General features: G+C 28.2%; 1 protein-coding gene and 1 long non-coding RNA gene across 3 annotated transcripts; both read right to left on the bottom strand.

Annotated features, from left to right (window-relative positions):
• Positions 1 to 555: 555 nt before the first annotated feature.
• Positions 556 to 1401, bottom strand: LOC124925402. Its single transcript, XR_007098309.1, has 3 exons — positions 1235 to 1401; positions 723 to 796; positions 556 to 639 (listed from the first exon to the last, which is right to left on the bottom strand). It is a non-coding gene; the product is annotated as an uncharacterized LOC124925402 (long non-coding RNA).
• Positions 1402 to 6481: 5080 nt separating this feature from the next.
• Positions 6482 to 12312, bottom strand: LOC124925780 (histone-lysine N-methyltransferase ASHH1-like). 2 transcript variants are annotated; one of them, XM_047465874.1, is made up of 12 exons: positions 12269 to 12310; positions 11843 to 11913; positions 9569 to 9627; positions 8908 to 9067; positions 8521 to 8607; positions 8242 to 8326; positions 8066 to 8159; positions 7702 to 7900; positions 7521 to 7555; positions 7095 to 7321; positions 6871 to 7010; positions 6482 to 6746 (listed from the first exon to the last, which is right to left on the bottom strand). In XM_047465874.1, exons 2-12 carry the CDS (start codon positions 11849 to 11851, stop codon positions 6483 to 6485), a joined length of 1359 nt encoding a protein of 452 aa, XP_047321830.1. In that variant the 5' UTR covers positions 11852 to 11913; positions 12269 to 12310; the 3' UTR covers position 6482. The 2 variants fall into 2 exon arrangements, with proteins under 2 accessions (XP_047321830.1, XP_047321829.1); XM_047465873.1 differs by having other exon boundaries at positions 6871 to 7321; positions 12269 to 12312.
• Positions 12313 to 18564: the final 6252 nt, after the last annotated feature.

Here is an 18564-nt window from a genome sequence, read left to right as displayed (position 1 = left end):
AACAATTTCTTTAACGTAATCAACTTTTAGTAACCAATAATATTGAATCTACCAAACCAATCAATGTTTATATTTGATTTTAAATGCTCATAAAAAGCGCGCCATTTTCTGACTTGAGAATGATGAGTTGAAGGTTATTTTGTAATATTAGAATTCAATAATATCTCTTTCGTCCGTCCCTTTAAACTTAAAACACTATTATTTGTTTTGAAATCACATAATACTCTAATATTATATATATTAGATTAATCGTACCACAATAGGTATAATACTAAAACATAATAATGTAAAGATAATTCATAATAATGTCTCTCTAATACTAAACAATACTAAAACAGAGACTAAGAATCTAATATTGAAACCATGATTTATTTGAATTTAATTAAATAAACCAATTTCCCATCAATAATCACTTTCTTTTTTATCAAATCATAGATTAATATATATTGTAATATTTAAAAAACTAAATAAACTTCATTTTCCTCGAAAATATTTTTCGAAAAAAACTTACTATCGGGAAAAGATGAAAAATAAGGAGCTTGAACTTACTTGTTGCCACTATTCAAGAGAACAAGATAGACTGGATCATGGGGAGAGAAGTATAATATTTGGTGAACAACATACTCACATGTTGTAAAGCTGAAAAAAAAAAGTTGGCCATTAAAAATTAAATTTGACGGACACAAATCATAAATTTATTGGCGTTCTAATCCAGAAGTTACCTTCCGAAACATACGAGTAAACTAATCCAAATATCTGCACTTAATGAACTTGATTCCTTGTTTTCTATCCATACCTATAAAGAATAAAGACATATTACAAAAATTCTCATAGGGCACATTGAACCATAATGAAAATTTAGTCATTTAACAAATACAAATAATCCACTTTTCATTCGCATCACAAATGTAAGCTCCTAGAGTTTAATCCGATTTTAGATAAATGGAGACATTTTAAAGTTTATGTTTATTTAATTATCTTACAGTAAATGTTATGCTTTCATTTTCACAAACTGAACAAAGTTACAGGCTTCATATTGTTTGATACTAAAAGAAGTTCATGTAAGGATAAAAACCATTGTATTGATGTAAAACTCAATGAGGGATAATATATCATTATAAGAAATAATAAACCATGTAAATATGAACAAAATTTAAAATAAATCTACTGATATGCAAAAAGTAGGAAGATTCTTTAAAGATATTGGATAAGGAACTTATGAAAATAGTCTTACAGTACAACAAGTTCACTTCGAAAATGAGAACCACCATTAAAGATCTTGTAGATCAAGGTTGCCAAAGATAACGAATTCCTCATTTTCCCCATCTTTAAAGAATACACCGGATACACGCCGCGCATACAATAACTTTCACATGATCGTCTCTCCAAAATACCAATTGATCTTCGATCTGATTCAGCTGATTCTTTTCCTAGAACCAGTCCTTGTGTAAAATAGTACATAGTCATGCATTTATGCTCCACCTCAATTTTAGTCCTGCATTTATGCTCCACCTCAATTTTAGTCATTCTTATAAAAATGTATAACATGTGAGTTATCTACCCTAAACTATAATTTAAAATTGTGATTCTATTATTTCTCAAAATCTACCAATAATTGAATTTCAATTATTCACCTAAATTCAAACATATTTTAAGTAAAAATAAAATAGAAAATTGATAATTTGAAGTAATGAATAGCATTAGATAATACATTTATTTTTTAACAATTAAGTAAAAAGAATTGTTATTATTTTTTTATCTTATCTGAATAATTTATATTTATTTATCTTTTTAATTTAAAAAGTAATTAATTATTTAAAAGATGATTAAAAAGTTAGAGAATTATAGTTTATCTTCGCAATATAATTTGTAACCCCAAAAAACACCATCTTAACTTAACACGTGTATGGTGGACACGTGACAATACGGGGACCTGAGTGGATCGAGGTTTGATGTTTTAAATTTGATTTGTGTGTCAAACATATTTTAAATAAAAATATTATTTTTAAAAGATTTTGATAGTAACTAACAACTTTTAAAATTAATTATGTAAAAATAATTAAATTTATTCAAATTATAATAATTTGGGGATTTGTTATAATCAAATGGTACTTTGATTTGAAATCCGATTTAAACTAATTAAACATAATTAATTTAAGAAAAGATTATTTATTTGAAGACATAGTCGTCAATTGATTTTAGAAAAATCAATAAAAATGTATATGTGTACAAACGTACTTTGTACTAAAGTTTCATTTTTTGGTTCAAAGTTTAGTGATACTCGAGAAAGGGTTTTCGTGCTTCATCCTCCGTACTCGTCTGGAGACGGTATCTAATTATAAAGTTGACTTTTGAAAATCGGTTGTATAACATTTTAAGTTTTTAACCAATTATTCTTCCGGTCCTAGTCATGCTTTTAAGTTTAACATTATTTAAAGTATTGAAACATCATTATTTAAATATTGGTACATGTTGCGGATGATAACTAGGGTAGAAATACTTGAAGAATATTAGGTATTTTTAAAGGTATTAGGGTTTAGAAATAAACAACAAACAAGCCCTTATTGAAATATTTTTTTAGAAATATTTAAAATGCATTTTCTAATTTTCGGGATTTTTAGAAAATGATTTATGTCCCAAAATTATAAAAATAATTTTGAATTTTGAAAAATGGAACCAAACAAGCCTTAGGACCAGAGTCTTAAGGCTCGGTTCTAATTTCATCGGTCGGGGTTGACCCTCAGTCTAGACTCGGGAGCTCTTGGTCTGAGGATCGGAGTCTCTCGGTCCTGGTACTAAGGATTCTCGGTCCTTGGCTGATCTTAGTGGTGTAGGTGTAAAAATCTATCGGACTTGGGCTAGCTTTGGACTAGGTTTCTCGGTCCTGGACCTATGAACTCTTGGTCCCAAGTTAGACCTCTCGATCCTAGGTAATAATTCTTGGTCAGATTCCTTGGTCTTAGCTCAAGAACACCGATCCTAAATCTCAATCCAAACTCAAGAACATCGGTTATTGGTCTCGGTCCGGACCTAGGATCCTCGGTCGGATCTCTTGGTCCTAGACTCACATGTCTCTGTCTTCAAGAACACAAGGTTTTGATTTTTTAAATTCATTTTTTAAGCTCTGATTATTTGATCTAAGAGCTTGGGTAGCTTTACAAAGCTCCCAGGAACATGTTGATCATCATCTTAAGGTATGGATCAACCTAGATGATGATCAATTTGTTAAAAACAGTTTCTGATCAAAATTTGGATTTTTGATTTAAAGGTTATTTTGAAGTGAAAAGAGCTATCCAATAGCTTCTTTATAACACATATATACTTGATTGGTACCAAAACAAGAACATTGACAGTTTGTTTTGACCAATTCAAGAAATCAAAATTTTCATTTTATTTTAATTTTTTTGATTTTGATCAAACATGATCGGTATGGATCAAACATGATCGGTATGGATCAAACATGATCCAAATAGTTGTCCAACATTATTACAATCATGTTGGGAAACTTTCTGGGTTGTGATTCGATCGAATTAACCCTAGAACAACAAACTCGTTTTTTTTTTTGAAAATTCAAATTTGAGTTTTTATTCGTTAGATCGATTTGTTGATTCTATCATATCCAAATAGTTTATAAATCATCTATGAGTGAATTTACAACCATAAAACATCATAAACAACAAGAATACAAGCATATGCAATTTCAAATATAAAAAATTTAAATTCAAACTATAAATATGAATTAGATGTTGATTTGAACCTTAATAAGGATTGAAGAACACTCATTGATCTTTTCTGGATGCACAAATTCGAGCTTCCAAGTCTTAAACATAAATTTGGAAAAACCCAAAATCTTCAAGCTTTAATGACGAATTTCGAATCTCTTTGATTTAAGAGGGTTGTGTTGGTTGGTTAGCTTCAGAATGATCTTAGGGGAGGTATTTATACTATCCCAAGGTTGGTTGAAGCTCCTGGTGGCTTGAATCATCCAAAATTCATTAATGGCTTTTGACTGTTCTTGACAAGTCGTTGTCGGAATATGGTGATTAATCCCTATTTTAGTAGGGGAGAATGGTCAACATCGTAAGGTGATCATTATGGGCTTTGAATCAGCCATTTTCGTTGACTAACGACTGAGTTCCAAGTTGGGAAGATCGATCACGGTTCTTCATGTTTGTCTTCTCGGCATTGCGATGAAGATGGAGACCGAAGGCAAAACGACGTTGTTTCACACGCATTTTGGCGTTCCATTGGAGTTTCGTCAGCACTCCGTCAATTCTTAGCGTTCTGTCAACGCTCGGGGAGACAGTGGTTTTCCGCTCCGCTGCTTCGCTGTGTGGAAGCGCCTGGAGCGTCGAACGAGGACCCAACATTCATCTGATGGACACGGCTCATGCTGTAATGAATTCATCTATTTCCGGCTACACCCGATTAAAAATACATATTTATTTATTTATTATAAAACCTTACAGATTTGTTTGAAATTAATTTTTTTTTACCCTTTTGCCTTTAAATTCGATCTTTTTAAACACACCAAATAATAAAATAATTATGACAAATATTTTACCAATTTTATTTTATATTTTTGGGATTTAAATAAATAATTTTTTGAATACAAAATTCACTCTAAATTATTTATTTTTGTCCTTTAATTTTTTTAAAATTACTTTGAGATAATATTGGTAGAACATTTATTCTAAATAATTTTATTTTTTGTTTATGGTCTTAACCTATTAATCTTAATTAATTTTGATTAATTAATTTTTTAAATAGGTTTTTGACTAGAATAATTATTTTTATCTTATTTATTTAAAATTAATTTAAAATAATTATTTTATTATTATAAATTGGGATGTAAATTTGTAGTAATATTATATTTTTAATTATTTATTTATTTTATTAATTGGAGAGAGAAAGTAATTATTTATTAAAAGTTAACCTAAATAAATTTTATTTAATGATTGAGAAAAAGGTCAAAATTCGGACATAAAATTAAATTTATATATAATTATAATTTGTTATTTATACATTATAGGATTATAAAATATTATCTACTTATATTATCTAAAAAATAGCATTAAATGATAAGTTTAGTTTTTAACAATTAAATAAAAAAAATTGAAATTATTTTTATTTTATCTGAATAATAAACATATATGCTAATCCATACCTATAAGGATCACAAACATATTACAAAATATCCTCGTAATAAGGCACATATGTAACCCAAATAATCCACTTGTTCATTCACAAATGTAAGCTAGCTCCTAGATAAATGAAAACATTTTAAAAATCTTATTATTAATTTAGTAATCTTATAGTAAATATTGATGCTTTCATTTTCACAAACTGAACAAAGTTACAGGCTTGATACTAAAACAAGTTAATGTACCTATAAAGCTGCTGTAAAAATCAATGAGGATCGCCACCATCCACCTGAAAGTAACTAAACTGGCAGTTAAAATAATTCATTCAGTATAATGAAGAAAAACTTTGAACATAAATTTCCTCATACACCTTAAAAACGCGCCTATAAACTGAAATGTGCCTGAAATAATATTAATGCAATACTGAAGTATTTCAATTCTTAATTATTTATTTTCATAGTTTAAAGTGGTCTAGTGTATACATCGTCTCCTTTATGGTTAAACCTTTTTTTTTCTTCTTGTCGCAAAAGATTACAACGAAACAACAAAAAGAACAACATAATTTACTTCATTATGGATATTTAATTTTAAATTTTTAACTATTCCATTATCATCAGAATTTATTCTTTCCATCTTTTCTTAATTAAACTGATCATATGGTTAATAATTATCACCCTATATTTCCACTATAAAAAAACACATGAATCATTGCTTCAATGTCATACCACCGACAAACAAATTTCTACCAACTGTGATTTCATTTAGTTTAAATTTTGGATCCAACAAAAATTACATTTAACATTCAGTTTGTGATCTATCAAAACATTCAGTAACATTCTAAAATTTAAATATTTGATCACATTTTTTCATACCATATAAAATAATAATAGGTGAATTATAATTTTGGAATATCACTTTCTAAAAATGTTCATTAAGTTTCTGATTCAGTCTACAATCCAACTATATTATTTTTTCACCAAACAAAATATAGATCAAGCCAAAAATCCAACCACAATTTTCATTTGCCAAATAGAACAACAATTCTTTAATCAATTGGAAATAAGTCTATTTTCTAAAATAAATTGACAAAACCGCATAAGAACCAGCATATAAGTATAAAATTTTCTAAAAAAAATTATATTATTAATACTAAAAATATGAATTTTTAATATTAAACAAAAATTGGATTTAAGAGAACAAAAGGTCAAGGTTCGATTCTCACTATGAAACCCAAGTTGAAGTTGGGGTAATAATTGTGGGAATCGTTCTTACATTAAAAAAATAAAAATAAAAATAAAAAAAATATAAAGAGAAAACAAACAGACAAATAGTATTCTATCAAAGACTAGAATCATTGGCAGGCTTTGGTTCCCCTTGAGATATATCTTTAGCATGTGCCCTTGGAGGGTTGAGTATTGCATTCTTCACAATGGAGAAATGCAAGTTGAGATCAGCTTTCATTTTGGCGCAGCTCGCTTCTATCCACTTTTTGGCCATGCTGCTATCCACCCTATCTTGGTTGTCTTTGTTGTGTTTTTCGATGGCTGGACGAATCTCGTCGTAAACAGAGTTCAGCTTAGAATCAGCTTCAATTCTTGTTTCCTGAATCATATGTCCAAATATTACTCATTAAAAGTGGACAATAGAGGATACAGCTCTCATTCATTACTTCATATTCACATTTTTAGTACTTAATTCTCTCCCTAACAGTAATAAAAAAGTATACCTCACACTTCAAGACTTCTTCCTGAGCTTTCTTTGATGCAAACATCATGGCAATGCGTTTAGCATCAACTTGATTTGCACCAGAACCTTTAGATTTACTTTTCACCTTTTGTTGTTGTGCTCTTCTTTTAGGAGCATGGCCTGATTCAAATTTATAATTTGGACATACACATTTCAGATGCGATTTATCAGTGACATTATTCCGACTAAAAAAATAAGTTTTACCTTGTGCATTGAAGGTGTAAGCATTTGTCGGTTCAGATTTCACTCCGCTCGAAGCTTCTGTAGCTTTTGAAACTGAATCAGTATCCAAGGGTACATAATTCAATTTCACATTGCTATCATTCTTCACATCTGACATGGGTTCACTCTTAGAGGAGTTTGGAGCGTCCAGGATATATGGTTTCTCATCCTCGGCTGAATCATACAAGGGTACTTCTTCAACAGTGTATCTGCACTCGGATAACCGAATTAAGATAAATGAAAGACAAGCCAAATAGAGGCACCATAAGCAAATATAGGATGGACATATTAACTTTTTTACTATACAAATCCAGGGAATAAACTGCCCATGTGAATTAAGCTTCAACAAATATAAGATAAGTATACAAATGGGGAAATTTTTCCAAAAAAGCATAAGCAAGTGAGTACCTATCGTCACCTTCTTCCCATACATGGTTGTACTCCTGTTGAAAGAAATACAGGATCAATTTCCAAATTAAGTAAGCTTCAAGGAGTAAGAAAGATGAATCCAAAAGATGACCCACTAAAAACACAGAGATGTATTAACACACAAGTTTACTTTTTTAAGTATGACACAAATAAAACTCACCAAGAAACCAGCAGATTTTGCCCCAAGAAATTTTGAACAGTGGGTTGCACCACACAAACATCTTACGTTTTCACCGCCATACCATTCAAAATTATAGTCATAAGCAAGTTCAGTACCAATGCTTATATCTTCCTTCGAGAAAATACCAACTCTTACTTCTCCTAGAACTGTCCACTTCCTCGTCTCACAGTTAGGTTCACTGCATAAAGGTAAAAAACATGAACCTCAGCACTATTTTATGTTTTATTTATTCTTTTGGTAAAAGGTCATTTTTATATCATTAAAGGCATAAACGTGAAGTGTGTTCACAACCGACATGTTTTATTTCTCAAAATGACATTTTAATTAAATATGAGAAACTCACCAGGAGTGATTTATAAACCTGCCAAGACTTCCTTTTTTGGTGGCATCAATATAGAAGTTGGCATTAAGTGAGATGATGTATGCATCTTTGAGACCTGTGCCATTTAATCAATATACATGGAGAAATTAGTACTTGGGCATTTTATCAATATAGACATCTCATAATTAATATCAAACCTTTAGCTTCATAGGATTCCGATCTTAGCTTTGCTTCATCAGATGATATAATTTCCCCGCAGTATTCGATTATTAATTGTCCGGACTAATTGATTCAAAAGAAAATAATCCACAAATGAGCATTGACATGTTACAAATAGATCACTAGTGAGGCAAACAAAATATGCATGAAGCTCCAACTAATAGTCTAATATTGAGAAGTTTTAGCAATAATCATCATTAAAGGTAAAGGCTCTGGAAGAGGACAAAAAACTAACAAGGAAAAAAAGTTATTATTACCTTAATATTTTCATCAGCCAACAGACCCCAGCCGCGGTCTTCAGTTTGGAATAACTTTGTCTTGGAATAGTGAAATTTTTGAAATTTCTGCACAGAGAAACCATGAAACTTAGTGAATGGAGTATTATTTTCTAGTTATGTGATATCTCTCACTTTTCGCAACCATTATTACATTGAAATCAAATAGAAAATGAACATTCTGACAGTATATATATATTTTTTTAACTAGGGTGTCTAGGCGAGTTTTCGCACAACTCGACTAATTCCTACAGGAGGCTAGCACAGCAACCTATCACAATGACCTACCACTTGAATCTGGTGCTTTGAATGTGAATTGAGCCGAAGACCTAAAGGTAGTAAATCTTAGGCCAAGCCTCTTTCCCTTACCTGATTTTGGCACATGTCACCACAAGGACAATAGCCAGGTGTGCATTCAACACTTAGCAGAACATTAAGGCATCTCTCCCCACATGCACTATCTGGAAGATTTGCATCCCATTTGCAGTCACAGACAATGATATCCTCTTCTTTCATCAGCTTCTTGTTCCTGAACATTACATAGAGAAGTGTTATACTTAAAGAAGAAAGGTGAGTTGGATTTCTAATGAAAAATGCACATGGAAACAATTTATCCATCTTGAAATAAATATCAAAGCATAATTCACATGCAAATAGTATCAAAAAGACCTTGAACTGTCTATCCAAGACCAATCGTATAAATTAATATCATGTAAGAGTATAAATTAAATGTCATCTTTCGACGTGGAGTTTTAAATTTTTGCTACTCACAAAATTAGCAATTGAACATACATCAAGAGATGTCTTTGCTTTGCAACTCATTCACATGATAGCATTTTCTTTGACAGTAATTATGTGTAAACAGGAAACACGTTCTTTAGAAGAAAAAAAATGAATAGCATAGAAGGTGATATTCCACTTCATCAAGTATGAGATGCCCAAACAACTTCAAAGTTTAACCAAAATCCCATTACTAATTAAGATATCATAAATAATTGGAAACTATAAAATATAGTGTTTCGGGACTTACTTTCTGCCAAAAGATTCATTTTGGGTGATATGTATGAAAGATGGTACTCCAGGAGCCAGCTGCCAAAAACACACACATTAAGGTTACATATTTTGCATATCAGTAATTGATAAACAAATTGACAACTATCTAAATTGGGTTTGTAAAATTCAATGAGAAAGGGAAAGACTACAAATTTTGAGACAAGAACTAAATGAACTTTGTTCACATGAATCAATAATAATGTCAATATAGAACTAAAACCTAATCTTAATCAAATACTAATAAAGACGATAGTTAAAAGACTAACATAATTATCTTAACTACTAATAAAGAAGATAGTTAAAAGACTATTAATTATGTAACACCCCAAACCCGTGATCCATGGCATTTGTGAGGATATACGCTATAAATACCACGAGAAGCTAAGCCCTAAAAGGTACCAATGAAGTATCCCATTAGCCTGAGCATTTATAAGGAGCTTAGATTTTTACGTGATTTCCCGACGTGTGACATCACAACCTCCCAAACATAGACACGTGGCGTCCTCATTGTTGCATTAATAGTCTCGGTCTCATTCCCGGTTAGAATTCTATAAGTGACCAAGGTGTCATTTTTTTCCATGGGATTCAAGAGGGGCACTATTTCACTGTGTTCACACTAGGTTGGCTTTGATACAATTTGTAACGCTCCAGACTTAGGGTCTGCAACGCTAGTGAGAATAAGGCTATAGATACCTTTGGAAAACATTTGGGTTACCACAATCCAAATTATAAAAGGTACAATGTGTTTCCACAATTGTTAATCAAGGTGCTTTAAGTGGAATCGAACATTAGCCTCTTACTTGGGTGGGTAATGATTCAACAAATCATGTGTTTCCACCATTGATAATCAAGGTACTTTAAGAGGGAATCGAACATTAACCTCTTAATTATTGCAAAAGAAAGGAAATTGGCCGCATTAAAATTACCTTATGGGGAGGTCCGTTTGATACTCTTACCACTTGAGGTGGGTAATGATTCAACAAATCACGTGTTTCCACAATTGATAAAGCCTAATATTTCAAGGCCCAAATAATTAAATTTTCCAATAAAAATTATTTCAATCTACAACTTTCCATAGGTGAGTCAATGAATTATGTAATCACTAATGCCATTGTGATGCTAGTGTGGATTATTTAAATACACTCTTTTTCAGGTCTTAATTAAGCATGGACCCAATTAAGCATGCAAGTTGACTATCTGCATATAATCATTGTGTCATATGAAGCTCTTTACCAACTAGTATATTATATATACTTCTTTGATTTCAAACGTCTGTGTTTGTATAGCTTATCATTTTATATTGCAAGTGAAAATAAAAACCAACATAATACTGTACTTGTGAGATTAAAAGGACATGGATAACTAAAAGTTTAGTATACAATTCAGTAACTTAAATTTGGCTAAGGGGCTTCAAAAATGTGTTGAGCGAAAATTCAATAGATTTAAGGGAATATCAAGCAAAAGAGGAAGGAAAGTTTGTGAATGATTACTTTGTTGTTAAAGTAACTTAGTTAATGAAAATGAGAGAATGAAAGCACAGAAGTCAGTTAAAATTTAGTGTATAATTTAATAGGTTAAAATGGCAAAAACTCAAATACTTCTTAAAATAGGTCATTCTTAGTTTCATTTTTCACATCATTTTAACCAAGACAGACTAATGGCAATGCTCAAAAATTCAAAATGAACTCTTAACCGACTGCATAATTTGGGAGACTACAAGGCAAGGAGACATACAAAGGCATAAACATGATTGACAATTACAATAAGAAGTCAACGATTCGCAAATGGACGTCAAAGGTAAAAAATGACGCAGATGGCAGACTCTTCCAAGCATTGAATTCCAGCAATAATACAACTTCATGAAAAGAGATGTGGATCATTTAATCTGAATAGCAGGCATAAGTATATGTATATTTTTCCATCAATTTCTTTACTCAAGTGGCAATTGAAAAAAAAAAAGTGTCTAACTAAACTACCAATAAACTACAATTGACCATCCAAAAGTAGAAATGGGTTTCTGTCTCTAAAAATGCAAACGACAATTATAAAACCAATTCAATCTTCTTCAAACATATAACTGATGTGAGTTCAGTTGACCATATGGTCATGAAACCCTGCATCTTTGAGAAACCTCAGACACAAATAAAGCAGTTATGCAAAAGAATTCTCATGGAATTTCCAATAAAGAAAAACAGTCTAGAATGGCGACAAGTTTAATAACGATCTTCACAAGGTTAAAGGGTGAACATACCATCGACATACTAAACACTCTTTCTTTTTCTGGATCACTGCTGCTTCAGCCCTTGTATAAAGATGAAAATGCTGCACATACAAAAATAACTAAAAATCTGTCAAGGGTTACAATGCAGCACAAGAATAAATAGAATCCAAGTTAAAGGAACCACTAAAGAGAAAGCAAATCAAAACCCTAAAATTTAACCTAATTGAAACACTTATCAAAACATAAATCATGAAAATTTCCTACAGAATCAAACCATAACAGAGCTAACAGAGATCAGCAGAGTACTGATTTCTATATCTCTAAGTTCCTAAAAGCCAATAAAACCCATGAAGTCGCATCAGTTATATCTCTATCTGAATTCAGACAATCAGTCGTCGAAGTATAAAGAGATAACGCACAATTGAAACAGGCGAGATTCATACAACACTATAATACCTGAGGATTGATTATCTTCTTCTTGTCCCCCGTAAAATTCAAAACTTGAACCCTGAAGTAAGAAGGAAGCAATGAAATCACCATTTTCTATAATCTGGAGAATTATTATGTAATCTAGAAAGAGATTACAAAGGAAACACCATTTATTGTTTATTTCTTCCCTTTTTCTTTTATCATATTATTTTTTATGTTTTTTCCATTTAATTGAAATTTTATTTCTATGTTTCTAAAAATTACTCAAATTGTAAATCAAATAATTTGTGAATATGAGGGTACATATGATAAAATCATTTATAATTCTCTTCATAATAGGGACTAATTTTTGTATTTTTTTATTTCTATATGCATATTTTTTAAATATATTTCTAATAGCCTCAATCTTAAAATAATTCCAATAATATACATTTTATTTTCAATAAAATAGTCAAACAATATATTAACTATCAACAAATTTTAATGGATCTTAAGACATTTTGTATTATAAAATTATTCAATATTACAAACTAGAGAGATTACAAAGAAAACACCATTTATTATTTATTTTCTCCCTTTTCTATTATGTTTTTATGTTTTTTCCATTAAGTTCAATTAAAATATAAAATTGAAATTTTATATAATTTAATTTCTGTTTTGTAAAAATTACTGAAATTGTAAATCTAATTAGTTAAAATGAATAACCTAATTCATTTAATTCCAAAGTTATATATATTTTAATTATATTAGAGGGTATATAGATCAAATCATTTATTACTTAAAAATATGGACTAATTATTTATAATTTGAACTATAGGCAGAAGAAATTTTATTCATCAAATTATAATATTCAGATTGCTTAAGTAATAAATGTTTTTAGAAAAATAAAATTAAGGACATGTTTTGTTATCAATAAATTATTTCATCAAATTTATTAAAATATTTTTAATTGTTATTTGAGGTTAGAACTTATATTGTTTTCACTAAATCAATTTTGAGCTTTGAATCCATGTCATACTCGTAATTATTCATACTATTAAAATTTTAACTTGAATCTATATAATAATAATAATAATAATAATAATAATAATAATAATAATAATAAAAACAATAACCAAAAATATCAGCTACAAATAATAATGGGTCATTTAAAAATATTAAATAGTGAGAATATTTAAATCATTAAATTAAAAAAAAAAAACATTATTTTCATTATAACAAGTAAGATTTAAAAACAGATATATATAATAATAATAATACAAAAAAAATATCAAACAAGCTCTAAACATCTGATCAAGGCTACATGAAGCATATATTTCATAATAGTGGGAGGACACATAGAATATCATTTTTAAACATATGTTGGATTAATTGTTGACAATTAAACATTAATTTTTAAACTTGTCCTATTGCAATTTGCAGGTATATATATATATATTCATTCTCATCATGCAGAATCATATATAAAAAAATTAAAAATTAAAAATTCTAATGAGACTGTGATTAGAATTTTTTTATATATTTGTTAAGTTAAAGCAACAAGCAAATATATATTAATTCATTTTATCCCATCCATATTAAGTCCAAAAACTATTAATTAATAGAGATTGAATTTCTTATAATTTACATAATCTAATTTAACATTTTCTTTTATATCTTTGTTGAATATATTTCACTTCAACATCACTACAAAAAAATGGTCCATTAGTAACTTATTTTTGCAACTTAAATATAACTAATACATTCTTTGAGAATATATAACTTAAATTATAACATAAATTCTAAATAGTGGAAATATTGTAACATTTTTTATATTAATTGATTGTTGATAAAAAAAATTAAAAACTTCAAATAAATTGTTGTTAAACAAGTCACTAAAGAAGAAATAATATTTTATTAATTAAAATAGTACAATTTTTTATAACAAGTAATCATTACAACTTTTAAAGCCACATTAATATAGAGATAATACAAATAATATTGTTAATATTTTAACTACCATATATATATAAATATTCCAACGTTTTCATCCACTTTTATAATTATAATGTTTTATTCCAATAAAAGATAAATAATAAGTGACCATAAAAATTGGAAACTCTAATCTTATCTTATTGTGCAACTAAGTTTGTGTTAAATATTATTAACACTAATATGTAACTTGTTTCGCAACAAAACTATAATTATATGTTGCCAAATGAAGTTACAAATATAAGACAATATAATTTGATTTATTATTTATTTTATTAAGATGTTTTCATTCTTAATTAATTCTTAATTAATTTTAAAATTTATTAATTATATGTTAAATAAAAATTCAATATGTTTTGCATTAACAAAAAAACTGTTTTATTTTACAATTTTTTTTGCAAGTTTAAAATAAAAAGTAAATTAAACTACTTTTAAATATATTTTGAATTATTTCTAAAATAATTTTGTTATTTATCTTGCATTACAGATAATTGAATATAATCTTCTAACTTATTTCGTAATCAAATTTAAAAACTTATTTTGTATTAATAAAATGTAAATTTTATAATTTTTTTTCGCAACTTTCATTTAAAGTAAAATTGCAAAATAAATTGTATTTATAATTTTGGAAATGAAAAAAAAAAAAAACTTAATAATTAATTAGTTTAAAAAATTGCATAATATTACGTAACTATGAATATGTGAAACTAAAAAGTTTACAAATAAACAAGACATGTTTATATATATATATACATATACATGTTTATATATATATATATATATATATATATATATATATATTTATATATATATATATATATATATATATATATATAATAAGTTTTTAATTAAATTGTTTGACATATGTTTAAAATCAAGGTAAATATTTTTTTGGATCATAATTTTTTTTTGGATAGAGTAATAATCGGAATAGATAAGGGGAGATTTAAGGTAGCTTCTAAGAGACATGGTATTATGTAGCTTAGAATATTTTTTTATTCAATAATTCGAATGTGTACATAACTTGTAATTTCATTGCTAATATTGGAATTTAAGTTGAATAGTTATTGACATATTGTTTAATTTATATTTGTTGTTTCATTTAGAAATAATAGTAATTTATTTTGTATTAAATTTATTATAGAGTTATTTTGTAACTTGTTTTACAATGTTAATACAAATTCAAATTGCAATTTTTGTTTTATATATAAAAATATATATATAATTAATTGTATATTACATTATTTTATTGAATAAGAATCAATGAAATTTAAATTTATCTATAAACTTATTATTTATAAATTTACTAACTTAATTCTTAATTATTTATACATATTGTACGGAGTATCCATTTATTTTTGTATATAATTATTTATTATAAATTAATTATACTAATTTTACAAAAGAATAATAATAATAAAAAGTAAATAGTTATAGAATAAGTAAAATTAATAATATTAAAATTAGATATAAGCAACTTGTGTAGGAGCTAACCCATTGGGTTTTTACTAACAATTTTGATAAACAATGTACGTATTAAGTAGTTTGGAAAATTCTTTGTTCTATTTATTAACTATTATTGTAACTTTATAAAACTAAATATTGCAATATAAGTTGAATAACAATTGATATGGTATAATCTATCTATTAGTTTCATTTATAAATAAATAAGTAATATATTTTGCATTATGTATATTAGAGTTATTTGTAATTTGTTTTGTAATAAACGTATCAAATCACAACTGGCCTTGCGACTTTCATATAAAATAAAATTACAATTTGAATTGCACATCCCATGATATTAATATTTGAACATAAAATTAAATAATCATAATTAATTAGAATAAAAGATAATCTTTAAACATAACAAAGAGTTGAACATTTAAACAAATAAACTTACTAATTAAGAATCAAAAAATATCCAATGATTCGTGAGTTTCACTAATTTCCTCCGACCCACTCCCTTCAGATTCATTTCCACTTGACCCACTCCCTTCAGATTCATTTCCACTTGACTCACTTCCTTCCCATTCAACATCTTCAAATTCATTTTCTTCACTTACGTTTGTATCATCGAGCTCGTCAACCATACCATTAGGATCCCTTAAATTGTTGACATCATATAGTGGTATATTTAGGGGAATATCTAGTTGTATAGTTGGCTCTTCTTGTTGATACACCAAATCATCACTCCATTGTTTCTCTATTTTTCCCCTTGCCTTTGTTTTACAAACAGCCAACCAATCACCTATCTGATTTGTTTTGTTCGGATACGTAGCAAAGTAGACTTGTATACCTTGTTGAGCTAGAATGAAAGGGTCATACTTTGCATACTTCCGTTTCATGTTTATGTCAACCAACCTATATGTTTCATCAACTCTTGAACCACGGGTTGGGTCAAACCATAAACATTTAAATAAAACAATACGTAAACTTGGACCAGGATACTCAATTTCTATTATATCCTCTAAAAGTCCATAATAGTCTGCGTCATCAGCATGCACACAAACACCACTATTCATGGTTGCTTTGTTAGATCCAAAATCTCTTGACCGCCACACAAACCCATTAACGAAGTACATTGAATGTCTTGTTGCGGGTGTTTTGGGCCCAAAAGACAAATAATACAATAATCCTTTTGAAACTAAAGGACCATGTTCCTCAACAATCTATAAGATACAAGTTTACAATAAATCATTAATGCAAAATTAAATATAATACTCAAACACACAACATATAAATTAAACTTATTTCCTCACCTTACATCGGAACCATGATGCGAATTGGCGGTCTATTTCATCTTTTGGTAAACTGGTGTTTAAATCACAAAAAATCCTGCATGCATATATCAATCTCAAAATTAATTAAGATAAATTGATTAATATACGTTATCAATTTTTATTACCTGTAGTAAGGATCTACCTCTGGACAATTTAAGAGCACGTAAGTATGAGCGACTAACGTTTCCTGGCTATTCAAAATTAATTTAGTTGAGGCGCCACTAGATCGTCCAAGATAATTGAAAATCGAAATTGAAGCATCATTATTGTTGACAGATCCTTCTGTGTTTCTTTGTGGGTGTCTCTGTTTGCATTGTATGTTAGATTCAAAATAATACGAGGCAAATGTAGATATCTCTTCTAGAATATATGCATTACAAATTGATGTTTCAATTCTGGCTTTGTTCTTTACTTTCTGCTTCACATTCTTAAGAAACCTATAAAAAATACAATACACACGAAAAAATTAAACAAATATTGAACACAAATTAATAGTTTTTACATATAAACAATATGTACCTCTCAAATGGATACATCCATCTATACTGAACCGGTCCTCCGATTTTTGCTTCATATGGTAGATGCACCAACAAGTGTTCCATTGAATCAAAAAACGACGGTGGAAATATTTTTTCTAAGTTGCACAAAATTACGGGAATCTCTAATTCCAAAGTCTGCATCTTAGAAATATTCAATGTTGTAGAACTTAGATCATGCATGAAATTACTAACATCAGTCAATGTTCCCCACACAAATTTGGGGAGTAATTTCTTAAAGGCAATTGGCACCAGCCTTTCTAAAAAAACATGACAATCATGACTTTTTAATCCAATTAACTTTGTTTCGTCTCTATCAATGCATCTACTTAAATTGGATACATAACCATCCGGGAATTTCAAAGATTTAAGCCATTGACAAATAATACGATTTTCATCTCTCGTCAAAGTGTAAGCCGCCTTCTTTGTCCTCATACACGAACTTTGAGGGTCGATATGTAACTCAGGGCGATTGCAAATATTAAACATATCCTTTCGATAATATTTAAATTTACATTTTTAATAATATTTTTGTTATAATTAAATTTGTGATATATAATAATTATAAGATAATAGTCAATAAATACTTATTTAGTAGCTTTAAATTTATTTTTACTAAAAATAAGATTACTTAATATATTGGTAATTCAAACTCTTTAGTTGACTTAACTTGAAAAAATATTTTAAAAAAAATTGATCGATACTGAAAAGGAAAAAGTACAGAAAAAAATTTAAAAATTTTGAGTGACAATTGATACTATGAAAAAAAACCCTAAAAATCTATTTTGATAAAATAATTGGAAAATATATTTTTTTTAAAATAATTTGAATAATCTTAATTCAATTCAAACAGAAATAGCTAATTCAAATTAGTATTTTGAATTCAAAATAATTTGTTAGATGCTCTTTCCTAATCTTCATAAACAGTTTTTATAAAGGAATCTAAAATAAATAGACAAGAACACATCAACAAATTTATGAATAAATATCAAATAGGATATACTACAAAATAAAAATATATATATATATATATATA

The sequence above is a fragment of the Impatiens glandulifera genome, chromosome 2 (assembly GCF_907164915.1).
Source record: "Impatiens glandulifera chromosome 2, dImpGla2.1, whole genome shotgun sequence".
In the NCBI taxonomy this organism is placed as follows: domain Eukaryota; kingdom Viridiplantae; phylum Streptophyta; class Magnoliopsida; order Ericales; family Balsaminaceae; genus Impatiens; species Impatiens glandulifera.
This window is presented reverse-complemented; position numbering and strand designations above follow the sequence as displayed.